General features: G+C 60.4%; 1 protein-coding gene across 1 annotated transcript in view; it reads right to left on the bottom strand.

The window, feature by feature from the left end:
- TMEM132C (transmembrane protein 132C) overlaps positions 1-18,957 on the bottom strand; it is a 73,493-nt gene that overhangs the window by 16,019 nt on the left and 38,517 nt on the right. Inside the window, exons 2-4 of the mRNA XM_059675909.1 lie at positions 17,660-18,548; positions 9,105-9,251; positions 938-1,118 (exon numbers count right to left, since the gene is read on the bottom strand). Coding sequence (XP_059531892.1) covers positions 938-1,118; positions 9,105-9,251; positions 17,660-18,548 — 1,217 coding nt within the window. The remainder of the gene's footprint in view (positions 1-937; positions 1,119-9,104; positions 9,252-17,659; positions 18,549-18,957) is intronic.

The following is an 18,957-nucleotide window of genomic DNA, read 5'->3' as shown; positions in this document are numbered from 1 at the left end:
ATCACTGGGCGTGGCGGCAGCTCAGACAAGGTGTTTCCCAGAACCTCTCAGTGGACACAGCCCGCGTCTGGGATGCAGGGGGCGGCTCCTCAGTGACTGCAGGTCTGGTCACCGAGGTCGGAGAGGCCGCTCCCAGGACACGGCCGCTCACGGATTGTACGGGGGAGCCGCCCGCCGCCGTCAGCGGGGAAGGGGGCTGCGGAGGCCGCGACCGCCCGACCCAGGCCGCAAGGGGAACGGAATGGCCTCTGTCCTTGCTTCCTAATAACCGGAGGGAAGGAGAGGGACCCCATGGCCCTCGAGCCGCGCGTGCCCGTCCCTCTGGGCTCTGGCACCAGCGGCCCCCGAGTCGTGCTGGGGAGGACGTGGCTTCTCCCTCATCCACCTGCTGCCCGTCTCCCCCCAGTCCGGCCCCGTCATCTTTAAAACGAGAACCCGGCCGGCGGGGCCAGGGGCTGAGCGCCGACCCAGGGACCAGGAGGTCACGGTTTGATCCCCGGTCAGGGCCCAGGCCCGGGTTGGGGCTCGATCCCCAGTGGGGGGCGTGCAGGAGGCAGCCGGTCAGTGGTTCTCTCTCATCACTGATGTTTCTCTCTCTCCCTCTCCCTCCCTCTCCCTCCCTCCCTGAAACCAATACAAACGTACTTTAAAGATAAACTCGGGTGAGAAACCCCGAGACACAGAACTAGCCACCAGGGACACGCCTGGGCACGGCAGCCTCCTCGTGCCTGGCCGCCGCGTGCCACCTGCTCCTGCCCCGGGGGAGGCCCCTGCAGGGCGAGCGCAGCCCCAGGACGGCTGGGCCAGGGACGCGGAGCCCCGGCCGATGGACGGGGGCGATGGACACGTGGGCTGTGAATCCGCGAGCCGCACGCGCCGCAGCCAGCCCCCCGGCCGACGGGCAGGGCCCAGGACGCACCCCGCGCGCGAGGCTTACCGCGGCCAGAGGCACGATGCCGACCAGGTCCTGCTGGCTGATGAAGAGCTCGGACACGGCGCTGCCTGAGGCGCCCGCGCGCGGGGACTCCAGCTGCCAGGCGATGGGCTGCGAGCCCGACAGGCTGCTGAAGCCGGCGATCTCGAAGCTCAGCTGCACGACCTCGGTGAGCGTGCTGCTCCTGTGGGGACATGGGGACGCTGAGGCCGCGGCGCCTGGGGGGGGGTGGGGGGGGGGACTCCTGCCCGGCCCGCCCTCTGCCCCCCGGCCGCCCGGGAACAAGGATCTGGGGGAAGCGACACGCCTTCTGGGCAGCGCCTGCCGGGCAAGATGCCACAGACGGGGCGAGGACAGAGACCCGGCTTATCACACCTCTTAGCGACTGAACCTCATCTCGTAAGAAAATGGAGTGGGGGGAGGGGGGCTTAAGAAGCCCAAAGTGATTGGGGGCTCCATCACTGCACCCCCAACACACACACACATACACACACATGCGGGCGCGCGCACACACACATAAACCCGCGCACGCACGCACACGCACATACACACACATACACACTCACACACACACACACACACACACACACACAATCGTCCGTGTGGGATTTCAGCTCCAAAGCCACTGCCCACGGCTTTGTGGCCGCAGACACAAGTGACCGACAGCCCCGGCCAGTGGGCTCAGTGGTTAGAGCATCGCCCCGGGGACGGAAGGGTCCCGGGTTCGATTCCAGTCAAGGGCGTTTACCTTGGTTACAGACTCCATTCCCTGCCCCCTCCCAGCCTGAAGGGTCCCTGAGTGTCCACTAAGGGGGTGAAATGAAGAGCAGAGACTGGGATGGGGGTCGCCTGGTCCCTGGCCTTACACCTGCCCCCCCATCCCCTGTCCCTGCGCCCACAGGCGGAGCAGCGCCCGGCGCTCTCGGGGCTGCCAAGACCTGGTGCCGTGGACAGGCTCCCAGGACGTGACCTGAACGTGGCTGCGGAGATGCCCTCGGGGCGGCGACAAGGGGGGGACAGGGGGGCGGGGGACACAAGGTCATTGGCACGCAAACGGCTGCGAGTCGTCTCTCCGTTGACGCTCAGGCGCCTTCCCATCGGCTTTTCATCCTCCTTCCTCGGCCACTCCAGCGCCTGCCTAATAGTTGCCACAATTTTCTTGCCGCCAGAGGCATGATTGTTTCTCTGAAGAGACAGAGAAAGGCGGGGGGGGGGGGGGCGGGGGGGGACAGCCGTCTCGCACATCATCGCGGGACATGCCAGGCGCGGCGGCAGTTGCCGGTCCTGTTTGCTTATGTAACCGCGGAACACACCAGCCGGCCCAGCTCTCCCCGCAGCTGCCGGCGCCGTGAGCCTCGAGGGCGCCGAACCCGCCTTGGAAAGCAGGTCGGAGGCTGCTAACCAGATCCTGCTGATAGGTCTGCAGCACACGCCTACACACGCCTACACACGCCTACACACGCCCATCAGCCATGCCTGCCCACAACCCTGGCCAGTGGTCGGCAAACTCATTCGTCAGCAGAGCCAAATGCCAACAGTGCGACGATTGAAATTTCTTTTGAGCCAAATTTTTAAACTTAAACTATATAGGTAGGTACAGTGTGATTAACTTAATGAGGGTCCTCCTAAGGCTTAGGAAGAGCCACACTCAAGGGGCCAAAGAGCCGCATGTGGCTCAGAGCCGCAGTTTGCCGACCACGGCCCTAGGCTATAGTGACACACGAGCGTGCATTAGCATTTACATCTGCTGCTCACCTGGATTTGACTACTGTCATGGTTTGCAATTTTTTGACGCTTAAGAAGATACTTTGTCGCACACACACACACTCACACACACGCACACACATGCTCACACACACACACACAAACACACACACGCTCACACACACGCTCGCTCACACACACACACTCACAGACTCTCACACACACGCACGCACACTCACACACAACACACACACTCACGCACACACAACACACACACTCACAAACACACACACATGCTCACACACACACGCTTGCTCACACACACACGCTCGCTCACACACACACACTCACAGACTCTCACACGCATGCACGCACACTCACACACAACACACCCACTCACACGCACACACAACACACACACACTCACAAACACACACACGTGCTCACACACACATGCTTGCTCACACACACACACACTCACAGACTCTCACACACACTCAACACACACACACACACACACACACACACAGGAGTGAAGTACAAAGTTTCTCCTGCAGTCCGGACCCTTCACCTCTCAGACCCCCTCCCACCTCCTCTGTCCATTGACAAATACTCGCCTTTATTTTACTTTTAATTGTGGTCAAATGCACACGATAGAAACGTGGCCGTCGCAGCCACCAAGCCACGGCTCCACGTCTGGCGCGTTCACAGCCAGGCGACCGCCCCCCCCCGCCCCCCGCCCCCCCACCTCCAGAACTCGCTCCATCTTGTCTCCTTTAAACTCTGTCCCCGCGAGACACCCCGCCCCCCCCCCCCCCCCCAGCGCCCGGCCCTCCAGCTACTCCGGTCTCTGTGGGTTTGACGTCTCCGGGTCCCTCCCGGGGTGGAATCAGGGCGTGCGTCCTGTGGTGTCTGCCTCATGCACTGAGCAGAGTGTCCTCAAGGCTCAACCGTGAAACTGGATGGGAACCATCTCTTCCCGTTTTTTAAAAACTATGTTTTTATTGATGTCAGAGAGGAAGGGAGAGGGAGAGCGAGAGAAACATCAATGATGAGAGAGAATCACGGACCAGCTGCCTCCTGCACGCCCCGCACTGGGGACCGAGCCCGCCACCCGGGCCTGTGCCCTGACCGGAATTGAACCCGGGACCCTTCAGTCCGCAGGCCGGCGCTCTACCCACTGAGCCACACCGGCCAGGGCTCTTCCCATTTTCAGCCTCAAGCGTGAGCAGGCCCCGTGCGCTGCTGGTTGGTGCCTGGCTGTTTCTTCTTTTCTGTTTTCCTTCACTTCGCAATGTTTCTTGGAGGACGTTCCAGGCCAGCAGAGGCAGCCACAGCTCATTTTAAACGGCTACGCAACATTCCCCTCGGTGGGCGTGCGATTCACTCGACCCGCGGACGCCCGTCTCTCACAGTCGCCGCCGCGATAAACGTCCGTGGTCGGCACAGGCCGCGGGCTACGTTCTCCCCAGGGGACCTGCGCGGCCACAGGTTTGGGGCGTTTAAAAGTCCCTGTGGTGGCCCTGGCCCGTGTCGCTCAGTGGTTAGAGCCTTGGCCCCTGCACTAGAGGGAACACATCTGGGCTGCAGGCTCTATCCCCGCCCCATCGGGGTGCAGGCACAAGAAAGAAATCCCCTTTCAGAGCAATGCTTTTTAGGATATCATTTGCTTTTAAAAATAGCTGTCTTGATTATTAAAAAAAAAAATGAAAAGAAACGTAAGATTTCCCTCCATAAAACAGGAGGGAGGGATCTCTCTGGGAATTACTTCGCGCCTGATCATCTATAAGCAGAGAAGGAGGCCTGGAAGGCAGAACTGCTTGGAGGGGAGAGAAATGATTGGGGAGAGGGGGTTGCGGGGGGCAATGCGGAAAGAGCAGGGTCCAGGGGCCTGAGGGGCCGGAGGGAGGGCTGGCCGAGGAAGAAGCCACGAATTCACGTTGACAGGGACCTTTCGGCGAGGCCTTGAACACCGGGCCAGACCCCGCCCCCAGCTCGCCAGGCCTTTCCGTGGGGAGCTCTCAGATGATTGTCAGCGATTCCCTCTGCGGCGGGAGCAGCAGGCAGGCAGCTGCCTGGCTTCGAGGCATGACCTACATCCTCGTTTCCAACGCGTCCTTCTGTTCCCACAAAAGACTGGGATTCAGGCGCGCGCTCTGGGGGCACTGAGGGAGGGGCCTTTTAGGATCACGCGGCTCTGCGGGCGGGAGCGTGCCGGGCCAGCGCTGTGGCCGCGTTCATTTTTATGTTCCCCTCTCATCCGTGGCTACGGACACTGGGTTTTTTGTTTGTTTGTTTTGTTGTATAATTCTTAATTTCTTCTTATTTTTTAAATTGATTTCAGAGGAAGGGAGAGAGAGAAACATCAGGGATGAGAGAGAATCCTGGACCGGCTGCCTCCTGCACGCCCCCCACTGGGGATGGAGCCCGCCACCCGGGCCTGTGTCCTCTTGGTTCATAGGTCGGTGCTCAACCACTGAGCCACACGGGCCGGGCACTGGGTTTTCCTGTTTAGGAATGACACAAAGTTTCCCCTTGAAATAAGTTTATTTACATAGAAGGAAAAATGATGGTGACGTCAGCGTAAGATACTAAGAGGTGACATGTCGCCGTGTGGCCTCAGGACTCTGAACAGGTCGCCAGCTGCGTCCGGAGGGCAGGCCCCACGCGGAGAGCCGAGCGGTGGGCAGGTGCCGCCGGCAGGTGTAACCCGTCCGGGCCCGACTGTGTCCCCGGATGGGGACGTGCTCGCTCAGGGCCTGGGACTCAGGTAAGATGCCCGGAGCCATCACCGCGATCTTGTGAGCAGGAGGCAGGGTCCGAGCACAGGCCAAAGATGGCAGAGCACGAAGCGCGAAGGAGCCGGGGCCCCCGATGGCCCCGTGGAGCCACTCACCAGCTCCGCCCGAGTTCTACCTCTGAGCTTCATGTGGGTTAAAGGGAAAAAAAGCCCAAAGCGTCTGGTTCGGCCACTGTCCTCTGGTTTCTGTCCGTCGGCGAGAGCCTCCGCGAAGGCAGGAAAACGAGGAGAAACCGGCAGGTTCCGGCAGGGAGTCTAACCCCAGACCCACCGTCGGAGCTGTTCTTCCCGACGCGACGTCAGGGCGAGATGCGTGAGGCGCGCACACGCGCGTGCCACTAACTACCAGACGCTGGAGCGCGCGGCCCCGATGGCTGCGGCGGCGAAACGTCCGAGACGGCCGCATCTTCGCTCAGCGTGACGTCGTGGTGTGAGTGCGAGAGTGTGTTTCTGTCCTCGCGTTTTCTTTTCTTTGAATCCTCCCCCGAGGACGTCTCCCATTGGTTTTTAGGGAGAGCGGACGAGAGAGGGAGACACAGAGAGAAACATCGATGCGAGAGAGACACATCCATGGGCTGCCTCCTGCACGCGCCCCGACCAGGGCCCGGGGCCGGGAGGAGCCTGCAACCGAGGTCCGTGCCCTGGACCGGAATCGGACCCGGACCCTTTGGTCCGCAGGCCGGCGCTCTATCCGCTGAGCCACACCGGCCGGGGCTGTCTGCATATTCTCCCCCCCTCCTCTTTGGAGCGCAGCGGCTGTGTGAGCCGGACGGAACCCCAGCTGGACTCACTCCGGTTTGGGTGCTTTTCTCTATTTCCCCAACTTGGCCAGCGCCCAGCCTTCATCTTCCCTCCCCCCTGCACGGTGCCGGCAGAAGCGAGGCGTGCAGGGAGCGAGGGGGTGGGACGGACCGTGACTCGGAGAGGAGGGAGCCGGGCCGGGGCAGCGAGGGCTCCGTGCACCTGCCGCGGTCCCCGCTTTCGGCTCACGCGTCCCCCTTTGTCTTTCACGCCGTTGGCAGGAGCCCCAGGCAATCAGGTGCTATTTCAGGCCCCGTGTCGGCGACGCTCGCTTCACGGGAGACAATGAGGAACTGATCCGGGCCCGCCGCACCCGTGTCCCCGGGAAGGAGACCGGCAGCCTGGAATCTTATCGTCCCCACCAGACGCGCGGACGGCCCGCTCCTCCTGGTACCTGTCGGCTCCGCTGCCTCCCGGCGCGGCTCCCAGCGCCGCGCTGTCACGGGTGTCGCCGGGCTGACAGGAGCCGCGGGCGGAACGGAAACCCGTTCCTGTGGTTTCCCTCCCGCCCGCCCCGCCCGCGCCTCGCTCCTGGGTTAGGGAGCGCTCTGTTCCTCTGATACGGATTCTTGTCCGTTCTTGTTAATATACTTTCATGGATTTCAGAGAGGAAGGGAGAGGGCAAGAGAGACACAGGAACACGAATGATGAGAAAAAATCACCGATCGTCTGCCTCCTGCACGCCCCACCCTGGGATCCTGCCACCGGAGAACGTGCCCTGATCGGGAATCGAACCAGGACCTCCTGGCTTGTAGGTGGACGCTCCACCCCTGAGCCCGCCGGCCGGGACACTGGCTGGTTCCTGTTTGTGCCCTGACGGGATGGACCCGCGAGCTTGGCGCATCCGGACGATGCTCTAAGGCAGCGGTCGGCAAACTGGCCCCTTGAGTGTGGCTCTTCCACAAAATACCATGTGTGGGCACACACGTACAGTGCGATTGAGACTCCGTGGCCCATGTCACGGGGCCAAAGAGCCGCATGTGGCTCGCGAGCCGCGGTTTGCCGACCGCTGCTCTCAGGTACTGAGCGGCCTGGCCAGGGCCTGCCCCATCCCTTAGAAACGTGCAGGCAGGGGGGGCACTGCCTGGTTCCCCCCATCTAAGGGCTCTCGGGTGCTTATAACCTGTGTTTGTAAGAGACTGACAGCCATACTGGGACCTGCCGCAAGGACTCAAACCGGAAGCCAGTTGCTTGCTGACCCAGTGATTTGGGGGGAGGGGGAGGGCGAGGAGGGGCATCTGACCCTTTTGTCCAAACCCACGCACACCTGCCCTGTGATCCCCGTGGTTCCCAGATAGCGACCGGCCGTGGCCCGTCCCCCGGGCAGCGCTGGGGGTGTGAGCGGCCGGTCGGAGGGCCAGTGACTGCTAAGGTGACTCCTCTACCCTCCAGCCCCGCGCTGCCTCCCGGGCGATGGATGGGACGCCTCACCGTTTAGCCCAGTTACACGCCGCGGGCGAGGGATTCATGGGGCGGAGGCGGGAGGAGAAGCCCTATTAGGCCCCGGGGGAGGCGGGGCGGCCGGGGGAAGGGCAGCGGTGAGGCTGCAGGACGGGGAGGGTCTTAGAGTCATCTCTCCGCTAAGAGGCCGCCTCTTCCCCACACGCCTTTTTTTTTTTTAATTTCCTAGTGAGTGTTGCTGTGTTTGCTACTGAACAAAACCCCTGAGTACTTTGCCACGTGAGGGGGTGTGGCTGTCCTTTAAAATGCCCGTGCGAGAGGCACCGATGGGTGTTTCTCTCTCCCTGTCCCGTCCTCTCTCTAAAAATCAATAAAAAAATAAAAGCCCCAGCCGGTGAGGCTCAGTGGTTGAGCGTGTGTGTTGTGTGTGCGTGCATGTACGCATGTGCGCATTGTGCGTGCGTGCGGTGTGTGTGTGTGTGTGTGGTGTGTGTGTGGTGTGTGTGTGTGTGTGGTGTGTGGTGTGTGTGTGGTGTGTGTGTGTGTGTGTGTGGTGTGTGGTGTGCGTGTGGTGTGTGGTGTGTGTGTGTGTGTGTGTGTGTGTGTGTGTGTGGTGTGTGTGTGGTGTGTGGTGTGGTGTGGTGTGGTGTGTGTGTGTGTGTGTGTGTGTGTGTGCTGCACATGCATAAAACAAGTATTGATGGAAGGTCTATGTAGAAGTTTGAACCCCGATGGCCTCAGGGCAGGAGCTGGGTGAGGGAGGCTGGGGTAGAGTCTGTTTGTCATTGTCTCGAGGTTTTGAGGTTGGAACCGTGTGAATGGATCACCTATCCTCTCTCTCCCCCTCGGTGACACACAGTGGGACCTCACTGACTCACCTGAGCCTCGCTGACGCACAGTAGGACCTAGCTAACTCGTCTGAGCCTCAGTGACGCACAGTAGGACCTCGCTAACTCGTCTGAGCCTCAGTGACGCACAGTAGGACCTCGCTACTCCCGAGCCTCAGTGACGCACAGTAGGACCTCGCTACTCCCGAGCCTCAGTGACGCACAGTAGGACCTCGCTAACTCGTCTGAGCCTCAGTGACGCACAGTAAGACCTCGCTACTCCTGAGCCTCAGTGACGCACAGTAAGACCTCGCTACTCCCGAGCCTCAGTGACGCACAGTAGGACCTCGCTAACTCACCTGAGCCTCAGTGACGCACAGTAGGACCTCGCTAACTCGTCTGAGCCTCGGTGACACACAGTAGGACCTCACTAACTCGTCTGAGCCTCGGTGACACAGAGTAGGACCTCGCAAATGCATCTCTGCTCCAAAGCCCGCACAACACACAGGCAGCATCGCGCCCTGCCCTCTGGGTACCATCATGCCAGGGAGGTCCAGCCTCTGACGTGAGGTGGGGGGGGGGGGTGTCCAGAGCTCGTGACCTTGAGTGCCAGGCGCTCACCTGCGAGCTCACCTACCTGTTGTGGGCGCCGGGCCCCAGGCGCTGGCAGACCACAGTGCTGGTGCTGTGCTTCCCGCCGGCCCCCAGCTCCTGCCGCACCGCCCACTGGCTGGGCTCGCTGGGCCGCGCGCTCAGGACGTTCACCCCCTTCTTGACCTTGGCCCTGGGGGGAGACGGCAAGAGAGAGCCCAGGTTAGTGCCCGCCTTCCCCAGGGGCCCGCCACACTGCCACCATCTCTCCTCCGTTTCTTTATTTAAAAAATATATATATTTTTATTGATGTCAGAGAGGAAGGGAGAGGGAGGGAGAGAGAAACATCAATGATGAGGGAGAATCACGGGTCGGCTGCCTCCCGCACGCCCCCCACTGGGGATGGAGCCCACGACCGGGCCTGTGCCCTGACGGGAATCGAACCCTGACCTCCTGGTTCACAGGTCGACGCTCAGCCACGGAGCCACGCCGGCCGGGCTACAATGATTTTTTTTATAAAAGGTATTGCTGCCAGATTGCTGCATAATTAACACACAATGATGTATATTTTTAATTTCCCTGGTGTCGCAGCAATGGCTCAGTCCTGAGTCTTAGGTCCGGTTCTGTCCCCCTGGGGACGCGTGCCCTCTGCCCGACAGACAGCACCTCTGTGCCCCTCGGTACTGAACGGGGGCGGGGCGGGAAGGGAGCCTGCCACCGAGGTGCGTGCCCTCGACCGGAATCGACCCCGGGACCCTTTGGTCCTCAGGCTGACGCTCTATCCACTGAGCCAGACCGGCCAGGGCCCCGGAGCCTTCTTTAAGAGACAATCTGGCCCTGGCCGGTGTGGGTCAGGGGTTAGAACGTTGGCCTGCAGACAGAGGGTCGCGGGTTCAACTTGGGGTCAAGGGCATGAGCCTAAGTAAGCATTTTGGGGTGAGTGAGGGAGGCAACCAATTGGTGTCTCTCTCTCCCCCTCCCTTCCCCTCCCCTCCCCTCCCCTCCTCTCCCCTCCCTTCCACTCTCTAAAAATCAGTGGCAAACATCCTCACTCTGCAGGGGAGGGAAGAAAAGACAATCGAGCGAATGAAGCTGGGGGGGGGGGGGCGGAGACACCGCGCCCCTGGACGATCCTCTGAGCGTGGAGCCACGGGGCGGGCTGGTCTTAGAGAGAAACAGGCCGCACCGACCTCCGCACCGACCTCCATGCGGAGGAGCCGGTGTCACCCCTTCTCTCTCCCTGGATCCTAAATCTCATTATCACCTCCCTCTGCAGTGCGGCCGCCGCTCCCTGCCCAGCGAGCGCGGTGCAGCCGCTGCGACGGATGAGAAATGAGGCGGAGGGGCCGGGCCAGGCGCCCTGCTCGGCCGGAATCTCTCGGGTTGTAAGTATCAGGAGCTCAACACAGACCGACCACAGGAAGGAAGGAAGGAAGGGCGGGAAGTGAGAAAGCAAACATCTTAAATGAATCCAGCGTCCACGGGGCCATCGGACCTGGGCGATCTCTCTCTCTCTCTCTCTCTCTCTCTCTCTCTCTCTCTCTCTCTCTCCTCCTTCCTTTGTTTCCCTGTCACATGACGCTGGCTCCCAAAACTGTGAATTTATTGTTTTTTCTTTTAAAAAAAATCCTCACCCGAGGACATTTTCCCATTGATTTTTAGAGAGAGTGGAAGGGAGAGGGAGAGACAGAGAGAAACATCGATGTGAGACACACACACGGATGGGTTGCCTCCTACACGCACCTCGACCAGGGCCCGGGCTGGGAAGGAGCCTGCAACCGAGGTTCATGCCCTGGACCAGGATCGAACCGGGGACCCTTCAGCCAGTAGGCCGACGCTCTATCCACTGAGCCACACCGGCCAGGGCTTTTCTTTTAAACACTACTGCAGCCCGGCCAGTGTGGCTCAGTGGTTGAGCATCGACCTAGGAACCAGGAGATTATGGTTTGATTCCTGGCCAGGGCACAGGCCCGGGTTGCGGCTCGATCCCCAGTGTGGGGCGTGCAGGAGGCAACTGATCAATGCTTCTCTCCCATCATTAATGTTTCTCTCTCCCTCTCCCTCTCCCTTCATCTCTGAAATCAATAAAATATATTTTTAAAAACACACAAGAAAAACAAAGGTGGCAAAAAGGAGGGGGCGTTGTCAGGGGAACAGCTCTCCTGGAAGGAGTACGTCCTGCCCAAGTCCTCCGGACCCGGCATCGGAGGCGGGAATCAGGGAATTCCCTCGGGTAGGTGTGTGTGTGTGTGTGGGGGGGTGCCTGGTGTGTAGGCAGGGACGGCTCTCGCCTCCAGCCGCGCAGGGACAGGTTGGGTCAATTTCCACCCAATTTAGTTCCATCCTCGGCAGCCAGGCCTGTGTGTTCTGTTAATTACGTTTCCTGTTCGGGAGGAGAAGGAGATTTCCCCAGATCCGCCTCCTCCACACGGTGCCAGGCCCGGCAGCGCGATGACCGGAATGGACAAGCAGGACGGCCACCTCTCTCATCAGACATGTCACCCGGGCGCCAGCGAAAGGGGCCAGGATCCTCGCACAGCGACACCTGACAGAACCCAGGAGAGAGTCGGCCGGCGGGGCTCAGGGCTCAACTTAGGAACCAGCAGGTCACGGATCGATTCCTCATCAGGGCACAGGCCCGGGTTGGGGGCTCCATCCCCAGTGGGGGGCGTGCAGGAGGCATCCGGTCAGTGATTCTCTCTCATCATTGATGTTCTCTCTCTCCCTCTCCCTCTGTCTTCCTCTCTGAAATCAATAAAAATATATTTTAAAATATATTCTATTGATTTTTTTTTTTTTTTTTTTTTTTTTTTTTACAGAGAGGAAGGGAGAGGGATAGAGAGTTAGAAACATCGATGAGAGAGAAACACCGACCAGCTGCCTCCTGCACATCTCCTGGGGATGTGCCCGCAACCCAGGTACATGCCCTTGACCGGAATCGAATCTGAGACCCTCCAGTTCGCAGGCCGACGCTTTATGCACTGAGCCAAACCGGTCAGGGCTAAAAATATATTTTTAAAAATGAAAGAAAGGAAGGAAGGAAGGAAGGAAGGAAGGAAGGAAGGAAGGAAGGAAGGAAGGAAGGAAGGAAGGAAGGAAGGGAGACCAGGGAAAGTTACAAGGAGGATGCATTTGCAGACGCCAATCCGGAGATGTGGTGTGGATGGCGTGGCTGGGCGGACGGACGGACAGCCGCCTCGTGCCCACGTCTCCGTGAACCACCCCGTCCTTGCACGTCCTAACAACGCCAGCCCACACGGCGCCCGTCCCCGCCTCCTCGGTGGGAAGAGAAATGTCTGTGTCAAGGGACAGGCCGTTCCATCTTGTCGCCTCGCCATCTCGGGTCTGACCTTGAGGCGCGACGGGCTATGAACATGACACACGGCCGCTGTCCCGTGACGCGTGGCTGCAAATCACAGCGAGGAACGGGCGGCGCGTCCCGGTCAAAAGCGCGTGGTTAGGGCTCTGCCTGGCGGAGGGTAAGGGGAGCCCCGGGACCCCCACACGCTATTTATGTATGCTTGTGTGTGCATCCTCACCCGAGGATGATTCTTTAGAGAGCGCGGGAGGAGGGGAGGGAGAAACACCGGGGGATGGTGGCCTCCTGCTCGCGGCCCCACGGGGGAGGGGCCAGGGATCCAGCCTGCAGCGGAGGTGCCTGCCCTCGGCCGGAATCGAACCCACGACCCCTCAGTCCGAGGGCAGACGCTCTAACCACTGAGAACACTGGCAGGGCTGTGGCTTAGCCCTTTAAGGTCTGCCCACCCGACGGAGGGCCATCAGCCTGTGGACGCATCGCTTGCTCTCTAACGGGGTCTGTGGTCCCTCCCTGGCTGCGCAGCGGGCGGGACTTACGGCAGCCGTGGGCTCAGATCCGGAGCTGATTGGCTCTGAGTGTGATTGACACAAGCCACGCCTCAGTAACTATCTTGCCCTCCGCTCTTCCCGCCCCTGTTCTGCTCCTTTTCCTTCCAAACGAGCAACTGTCGGAGGGTCAGCTCATCCAGACCCATCGGGCCCTCCCGGGGACACAGGGGATTAACAAGCCACGAGAAGACGCCACGGAGCCTGCCACAGAACCTGCCACGGAGCCCGCCACGGAATCAGCTGCAGAACCTGATATAGAACCTGTCACAGAACCTGATACAGAACCAGCTGCAGAACCTGATACAGAACCCACCAGAAACCAGCGGGGCTGAGGCCGGTCCCAGGAGGCGGCGAACCCGTTTCCCCCCGAGGTCACCGGAGTGAGGTCGCCCCGCACAGCTAGGCCGGGGCGGCGAGTCAGCACCCGCTTTCTCTGCCTTGGGGTGGCGCTCCTGCCTGGTCACCCTGAACAACCACACGAGTGGCCAGCAGCCAGCCTGGCGCCCTGCCCACCACTCCTCAGGGCACAGAAATGCCCCAGCGGCGCTTTCCAGAGATTCGCCGCAGGCCACTGCGTCCGAAACCAGAGGCGGACGGGCGGGGACATGCCGGCTGTCACCCGGGCAGCGGGAAGCATCGCTTTGTGACCCTTTGTTTCAGATCCAAGCACAAGTGTACAGGTGTGTGCGTATCTATATACACGCGAGCGCACACACACACACATACGCATACACACATGCACATGCACACACACAAACAGATGTTACGTGAGAATGCGAGTCACGTGTTTTCTACACTCACACTCACACTTGCACATGCTCTGGTCACAATGCAAAGTGCATTTCCGTGTGCAATAAAAAAGCGGTTGGGAAAGCCCGCGTTGAGCCGAATCTGTATTTTCCGAGATGCCAGCCCTGCTGTATAAACGGACGGAATTCAGAGGCCAGAAAGCCCTGGCTGGTGCAGCTCAGTGGATAGAGCACCAACCTGTGGACTGAAGGGTCCCGATTTGATTCCGGTCAAAGGCACATGGCCAGGTTGCAGACTTGATTCCCAGAGGGGAGGGGGGTCTTGCGGGAGGCAGCCGATCCATGATTCTCTCACATCGTTGATGTTTCTCTCTCTCTCCCTCTCCCTTCCTCTCCGAAATCAATAAAAATTTTAAAAAATGCAAATTGGATCCCTCTCCGCCTCAAGGGCTTCCCTGGCCTCCTCTGAGAAGGCCCAAGCCCCGCCCACTCCACCCCTGCCTCACCTGGGCCCCTCCCAGGGCCTCAGGCAGCGCCTGCACCTGGGCGGGGGGCGGGGGGCGTGGGGGTGGGCAGGGTGGATTGAGCCCATGCGTCCCGGCCCACAGAGTAACAGCGACAACAGCAGCAACAACTGGAAAGAGTTGTAACTGCCCCGGCTCGCCGTCTCCGGACCACCCGCCATCGCTCGCCGCCTGGGTACAGCACAAGCGCCGTTAATTCCGTCGTTTAGGCGCCAGCGCCCGGCCAGCCCCGCCCCTGTCCTCAGCGACCCACACAGCCCGCTCCCCGGGCGGCTGACAATGTGGCATTAAAACGCGAAGAATATGAATTTCCTGCAGCTGCCGCTCTCCCATTGTGCCGCCCGCCCGGGGCGGGTTTTGTTGTGGTTTTTTGTTTTGTTTTTAAATTCCCCCAAACAAAGTGATTAGGAGGGAAACCACCCAGACACAGGGGGCGGAGACGGGGTGTAAACAGCCCGTAGGGAGGTTTCTCCTCGAATCCGGAGCCTCCTGCGCGTTCAATACGCGGGCACAGCCTCCCTGTCTAATGTTTTTTAAACTGTCACCCAGGCTACTTTTCCATTGATTTTTTTTTTCTTTAGAGAGATTGGAAGGAGGAAGGGAGAGAGGGAGGGGGAGAGAAACGTTGATGTGAGAGGCTCACAGCCACTGGTTGCCTTCTACCCCTGCCCCGACCAGGGCCGGGATCGAACCTGCGACCTTCCTACAGGTGCGCAGCCTGACGCTCTAACCACCGCGCCCGCCGGCCGGCAGGATGGGTGTGCTCAGTGGCAGCAGGGACTGAGGACGCCCGCCTTCCCTGCCGCACCGTGTCCCTGTGACCGAGACCAGGTCTGTCTCTGCGTCCGGGATCGAGTTTCAGGCTGCGACCCACCTCACGGAGCCGCACAGCCGGGCGACTCAGTGGTTGAGCATCAACTTATGAACCAGGAGGTCACGGTTCGATTCCCGGGTTGTGGGCTCGATCCCCAGAGCTGGTGGGGGCAGAGTGGGAGGCAACCCATCGATGTTTCTCTCTGTTTCTCTCTCTCTTCTCTCTCTCTCTCTCTCTCTCTCTCTCTCTCTCTCTCTCTCTCTCTCTCTCTCTCTCCCTCTCTCTCCCTCTCCCTTCCACTCTCTCTAAACATCAATGGAAAATTTACCCTCGGTGTGGATTAACAAACTCTCAAACAAAAAGGTAGGCCCTTGGCCACATTACATGATGAAAGGCTCATGAGGTCTGGCCTTGCGCCTCTTTCTTCAGTGATCATTTGGGGACCAGGAAGCATGCGTTCTGCTCACGGGAACAGCCCTGTGGGTGTACATTCCCCCCATAAAGGTTCTCAAATCCACATTCTAAACGTCCTGCATTTGCTGAATATTTTCCTTTACAACAATCTGCCTTTTTTTTTTTTCTTTTTACTTGTACAATGACTAGCCCACGAAACGCGACGTTACTATTATGAGGGGAAAACTTTCATCTCTCGATGAAATGGAAGGTGACCATGAGAGCTAAGTCTGTGATTATTTAACCATTTAAAGCCATTGACCCAGCCCTGACCGGTTTGGCTCAGTGGATAGAGCGTCGGCCTGCGGACTGAAGGGTCCCGGGTTCGATTCCGGTCAAGGGCATGTACCTGGGTTGTGGGCACATCCCCAGTAGGGGGTGTGTAGGAGGCAGCTGATCAATGTTTCTCTCTCATCGATGTTTCTAACTCTCTATCCCTCTCCCTTCCTCTCTGTAAAAAATCAATAAAATATATTTTAAAAAAAAATAAAGCCATCGACCCAAAAGCTAACAGCAAAGCGCAGACCCCACTCCGGACCGTCCCCTCAAGCCCCCTCCGTACCCCCCCACCCTGTGAAAATCGCTCACACCCCTGCTGTCTTCCTTCCCTTCTCCAAATCGTTTCTGGATGTCAGACATGTCAGGGGATACTCAAGAAAGACAAATGTTACCGTACTTTGAAGCCACTATATTTTATCGCCTGAGAACGGCCTGACTGCCCACAGGATGCAAGTACTGTGAGGACCTCCTTCCCTCTGGGGTGCACTTAGTAGGTGCCTCATACACATTATGAGTGGCTTCTGGCTCCAAGCCTCAAACCCGCCCCCACCCGCCAGGAATAAACTCGCTGGATTACAAAGACTCTGGGGGAGGGGGGGAGGGGGACGATTCCTCTCCCATAAATCAATATCGTTGGCACAAACCCGGCGTGAGGAGCCGTCACATGTCGGTGGGGATCGCAATCCGTTTTGGGCGCTGCGTTTACTTCCTGCCAGAGAACAATAGGTCTGGTGACAGATGCGTGGCCCCGAACGCGGGGACGAGCGGGGAAGGAAAACGCCTGATTAATGGAGCCCCCGAAACACGCAGCCCCCCCCTTCCTGCACGGGGAGGGGGGCGGAGACACAAATTAAAACGGAGGAAGAGGGTCGATTTTCCAGGAATCGGAGGTGCAGGGAGCGCCCATCAAGCCTGTTTCTTCTTTTTTTAATTTTGTCCTCCCGCAGGGCGACCAGGAAAAATAAAAATCACCTTCGTTTCATTCATCGTCATTGTCCTGTCCTCCTCTGACGCCCCGGATGGAAAACGGAATCGTGTGAAGATCAGACTTTTTAAAAGATGAGGTTTTTTGTGTGTGTTTTTTGCCAAAAGGGGGGACCCCTCAGTCGCCCGAAATGGACATTCTCGGCCAAAACCCGCGGCCAGGCCGCCGCCTCCCGCCCGGACGGCTCAATGGCTCTTTCACGCTCCCGCCCAAGAGCCGCAAACGGGAAACTTCAGCCCCATTTTGGTTTTCAATAAAAATCTTGTTCGACGGGGTCATGAATATTCATGCCCGCGGCTCCGTCCAGAGGAGAACAAGGGGACCCCCTGACGCAGGGGGGAGGGAGGGAGCCCGCTGGGCGGCAAGAGGGTCGCGGGGTGAGACGCTATGTTGTTGGACACGTGCGGGCGTTAAAGGAAAAGGAAGCAAAGAGGGAAACGGGAAGTGACCGGGGCCTGAAGCCGGCCGGCGCCGTCGGCCTCACAGCGAGAGACACATCGCACGCCGCCCTCACTCTCCGAGTCCGATGGCAGTTCCAGGTCAAAAGAGAGGGACGGATTGCGGGACCCTACCTTGGACCCCGTGTCTGGCCTCTTGCCCCGCCCCCAACCCGCAGGTAAGGAGGGTGTGAGGGCGGGAGAGCCACCTGGCTTCCAGGTGAAGCAGGAGGGTCCCTCAGGGCCGGGCAACCCCCCTCCGGAACGTACTCCCCTGAGCCCCCCCTCCCACTGGGCGGTCAGGTGACCAGCCGTCCTCCTATCTGGGGAGATCTGCCCCAGGAGTCCCTATTCTGAAAGACACCAGACCCAGCTGCAACCTGAACCTCAGGTCATGGGACCAGCCCTGGCCCGATCGGCTTGATCTCCGAACAGATCTTAACCCGACAGGCTTTCCCAGCCCCCCGCAGCCTCCGGGCCGTCGGGAGCCTACCTCAGGGTGAAGAGGTCGACCGTGGAGTTGCCGGTCACGGTGACGTAGGCGGTGACCACGTCCCCTTGCTTGGCCGGCCTGGAGGGCAGCCAGACGGCCACGCCGCCACCCAGACGCAGCTCGCGGAGCTGGTCGCCGCGGTCCTGGGCCCGGTAGAGGCGCACGGCCCCGACCCTCTGCAGGGCGGACGCGGCGTCCTCCCGGCCGTCCTTCCCGGGGCGGATGGCGTTGCCCTTCCTGAGGTCACCGCCGGCGCAGTCCCCGTGCCCGTGGTCCCCGGGGTGCACGGTGTAGTACAGCTCCACGGGGCTCCCCTCGGCCGGGCCCGCGGGCCGTCGCCTCCCGGCCACCACGGCGGGGGCGCTGAACCAGGCGGGCGGCAGCCGCAGCTCGGCCACGCACAGCCCCAGCGCGCCCCGCGGCCGGCAGCCGGCCCGGACCTCGCGCGTCTCCCGGAAGGCGAACACCCGCAGGCAGGGCAGCGGCTCCGCGGGGCCCGGCTCGGCCCAGTCCCGGCCCAGCACGTGGAACAGGACCTGCGCGACCGGCCGGCCCGGGTAGATCTTGTCCTGCAGGATGTGGGCCCGCAGCTTCCAGTCGGAGCTAGACTTCTCGGTGGGGCCGGGAGAGGTCGAGGTCGCGTCCAGAGGCACCGCCTTCTCCACCGAGAAGGGCCCGCAGGTGGCGTTGACGCGCGGGGGCCGCCGGGCCCTGTAGGTGAGGAAGGACTCCACGCGGGCCTGCAGGCTGGCGTTGAGCGCGGGGTCCCGGCGGGCCTCCCGCAGGGGGAAGGAGGTGTCGGCTCGGAGGACGCGGAAGCTCACGGGCAGGTAGGGCGGCGGCGAGGAGAACCTCTGGGTGGGGCCCGGGACCCCTCGGCCCTCGATCACTGCAGGGGGCAGAGAGGGAAAAGGAAAGAAAAACAAGGCGGTCACGGGGCGCCTCAGGAGTCCTTAGGTCCATACGCGGTGGTCACTTTTTAAAGGAATGTTTTTATGGATGTCAGAGAGGAAGGGAGAGGGAGAGAGAGAGAAACATCCATGATGAGAGAGAATCATGGATCGGCGGCCTCCTGCACGCCCCCCACCGGGAATCGAACCCGCAACCCGGGCCTGTGCCCTTGACCGGGAATCAAACCGTGACCCCCAGGTTCCTAGGTCGACGCTCAGCCACTGAGCTCAACAGGTTGGGCTCCGTTAGTGATTTAGACACGAGAGGTGAACGTGCTAAAGTCCTCTTGGGTAGCGTGGTCATGATCCTTCCGGAACCAGCCCGCAGGGACTCTACCTGCTCCCCAA

Source organism: Myotis daubentonii, chromosome 19, assembly GCF_963259705.1.
Source record: "Myotis daubentonii chromosome 19, mMyoDau2.1, whole genome shotgun sequence".
Lineage (NCBI taxonomy): Eukaryota > Metazoa > Chordata > Mammalia > Chiroptera > Vespertilionidae > Myotis > Myotis daubentonii.
The sequence above is the reverse complement of the archived record's forward strand: the minus strand, read 5'-3'. Positions and strand labels throughout refer to the sequence as shown.